Consider the following 3,126-nt stretch of genomic DNA (forward strand, 5'->3'; position numbering starts at 1 on the left):
CCATCTCCCTTTGTTTTCTTCTCGTCCTGCTCCGTCTGATCCTCCTTCATAGCAACGACTATGTACGCAATGAGCACCACATTGGCCATGACGGCGGCAAACGCGCCAGCAAAGGTGGAATTTCCTGCCAGGGGAGTCAGATGATCAGTGAAGCAGACGGAGAAAAGAGGCGGGCCAGAGCGCACCTTTGAAGACCGTGCTGACTGTGAGGAAATAGGAGCCGATGGGGAAAACGATCATGGCGAAGGTGAACCCCAGGAGCTTCACAATGACGTCGGTGGGGACGGCGGGTGCAATGTTGGACTTTTCGGCCGGAGCGCTGTTGGGCTCATCTTGGTCGAGGATGGTCTTTTCTGTGGAGATGATACGTCGGGTCGCCATTTTGAGGTGAGGAGTGAGGAGGATGAGTTAAGGCAGCGGCGAAGAAAACCGGTTGAGGCGGGTGCGGTGCTATGAGTGAACACATGGTTAGTGCGGTCACTCAACGCAGAGAGAAAGTTCTCACATGGTATTCTGCACAGTCGCACTGCTTTAAATTCCTTATGTTGCCGGTCAAGGTGATGAGGTCTGGGCCAAGGTTGATGGTGAAGATGAAGCTCATGACAGCTCATAGCGAGTCTTGAGGACTGTGCCACCCGCCTCGCACTGTAGACGTCCCGTTAATTGAAATGACGTGAATCACGTGTTAGCGCGCGCCAGGACCCGCCCCTCTTCGACGCGTCTCTTGCCGTTTTGTGTTAGTCCCGGTTTCTGAAATTCTCTTTGCATAGCAAGAGCTCCTCCCTGTACGCTCTTACCCGCCCTTTCCAAGAACAATAGGCCTTTGATATCGGTCTTTCCTTTGACGACCTTCTGAATAGGGTCGAAGCCCTCCAGTTCATTTATCCCCTGATCTTCGCTCTTACCGCACCGCATCGTCTTTGAATAGTGTCTCCAATTCCTCTTCATCTCTTTTTTCCTCTCCATCCACATCGTGAACCGATCACCTCGAAACCTCACTTGGGATCCACACCCGATACCACGGGTCGAAAACGTTTAGAACACACAGCGGCATAACTTCACAATGGCCGGCCTAGCAGCTGGTTTCAGCTCTTCGCCTCCTGGCCGGGGCTTCGACGACGACGACGACGACGAGCTGGCCCGCGACACGATTCCCTGCTCACCCTACGCCACGCAAGCAACCCAAGTGATCAATCGAACATCTCTGCTTCCAAAACACACCGAGGTACCCTCATCGCCTCTTGCATCGAGCGTCGTCGAGGTCCCCGCGTCTTCTCCCTTCCAGCCGAAGCCTGCCAAGGCGCCATTTGCGACTCGCCTCGCCCCCGCGGGCACACTTTTTCGGCCTCCCCCCCAACTGCCGCGGGGTGTTAAACGTCCAGCTGCCGAACCAATCATGATATCGTCCGATGACGAGAAGAGCCCTTCGAGGGGCGACATCCAGCCGACAGCCTTCAAGAAGCGCATGACCGCCTTTCACTACGAACCGACGGAAAGGATCGACAAGCTGGAGAAGATGACGGCCTTGACGGAGCAGGTTTCTACCGCAACTGGTCAGAGCTTCCCGTCTCGCGCTTGTCGCGAGGCTCTCATGGCTTGCCATAATAATGTTTCTGATGCAGTGAATTACCTCTACGAAGGCAAGCACCTGCAGAAGGAAAAGAAGCACGGAGCCACCCCGGCGCCGCTGTCTGCCGCCTCGACGAACCCGCTCAAGTCGAAGCCGTCGCTCGCTGCTAAGGGCAACGGTGCCGACTTCTACCAGACGCCGAACCTCAGCCCTCGAACACCGAGCCCGGCGAAGCAGACGAAGCCTCGACGACGTCTCGTGCAGGGCCGTCGCCCGAACCGATCGCCCTCGCCGCCGACGTCGCAACCGGTGCAGGAGGCGCGGGAGGTCATCAATGTGGACGATGAGGTGGATGAGATTGCCGAGGACAGGATTGTCATTGCAGATGACAAGGACGACGACTATGACAACGAGGACGACCTAATGGAGGCTACCGTCAAGGAGAGCCTCTATGACAAGGCTCTCAACACAATCAACAATAGTTCGATTGACGATCTCTCGGCCATGACCAACCTCAAGCAGGACGAACTACAAATCATCGCCACGAAACGCCCTTTCCACGACATTGACCAGGTCGAGCGGGTCACGGCGGCCAAAAAGTCTAATGGGCGCAAGTCAAACAAGGCGGCCATTGGCGAACTCCTCGTTGAGGCCATCATGGAGTTCACCAAGGCAGTCAATGCCATCGACACCGTCGTCGCCGAGTGTGAGAAGAAGGCTGTCCGGGTGAAGAGTGAGATGAGTATGTGGGATATCGACTTTAAAGGCCACGCACGAAATGGAACAACTTCTCAGACAGACAGCGACGACCTTCCCATGACACCCAACAGCTCCAAGGGACAGAAGTACTCGCCGCCACCGATTCCTCGCCAGCCGGCCTTGTTGGAAGGACACTGCACTATGCGCCCTTTCCAGCTGTACGGCCTCAATTGGATGTCCGTTTTGTACAACAGCGGCTACGGATGCATCCTGGCTGATGAGATGGGCCTCGGCAAGACGTGCCAGGTCATTTCTCTCATGGCCCACCTTGTGGAGAGTTATGACGAGGAGAAGGACGAGAAGCGGCCGTGGCCGAATCTGATTGTTGTCCCGCCGTCCACGCTGTCCAACTGGGAGGTTGAGTTTGAAAAGTTTGCCCCCGACCTATCCGTCTTGACGTACAAGGGCTCGCAGTCTGATCGCGCCATGATCGCCGAAGACATGTTGAGCGCACCGGAGGAGTATCACGTCGTTCTCACAAGCTACACACAGGTCGGCAAGGAGGAAGACATCGACGCCCTCATGGAGCTACGTCCCAATGCCGCCGTCTTTGACGAGGGTCACAAGATGAAGAACCCCAAGACGAAGATCTACAAAGACCTCATCCGCATCAAGGCGGACTGGCGCATGCTCCTCACAGGCACGCCTGTGCAGAACAACCTCATGGAGTTGCTGTCGCTTCTCAACTTTATCGACCCAAAGATGTTCAAGGGACACATGGAACACCTGCAATACATGTTCAGCCAGAGGTCACGACGAGGGACGTGAACAATGGGCTATCCTGTACAGCGAGCGTG

At 55.9% G+C, this 3,126-nt stretch overlaps 2 protein-coding genes across 2 annotated transcripts in view; one reads left to right on the forward strand and one right to left on the reverse strand.

Annotated features, from left to right (window-relative positions):
- Nucleotides 1-144: 144 nt before the first annotated feature.
- VDAG_04493 (uncharacterized protein) lies at nucleotides 145-381 on the reverse strand (the record flags this gene model as incomplete). The annotated part of the gene is made up of 1 exon (XM_009650940.1): nucleotides 145-381. The coding sequence occupies one exon, from the start codon at nucleotides 379-381 to the stop codon at nucleotides 145-147; it is 237 nt and encodes a 78-aa protein (XP_009649235.1).
- A 682-nt stretch (nucleotides 382-1,063) lies between these two features.
- Nucleotides 1,064-3,126, forward strand: part of VDAG_04494 (helicase SWR1) — a gene marked incomplete at both ends in the record, with an annotated part of 3,104 nt that continues 1,041 nt past the window's right edge. Inside the window, one exon of the mRNA XM_009650941.1 lies at nucleotides 1,064-3,078. Within this exon, the coding sequence (XP_009649236.1) occupies nucleotides 1,064-3,078 (2,015 nt within the window). The remainder of the gene's footprint in view (nucleotides 3,079-3,126) is intronic.

This window comes from Verticillium dahliae, genomic scaffold (assembly GCF_000150675.1).
Source record: "Verticillium dahliae VdLs.17 supercont1.7 genomic scaffold, whole genome shotgun sequence".
Lineage (NCBI taxonomy): Eukaryota > Fungi > Ascomycota > Sordariomycetes > Glomerellales > Plectosphaerellaceae > Verticillium > Verticillium dahliae.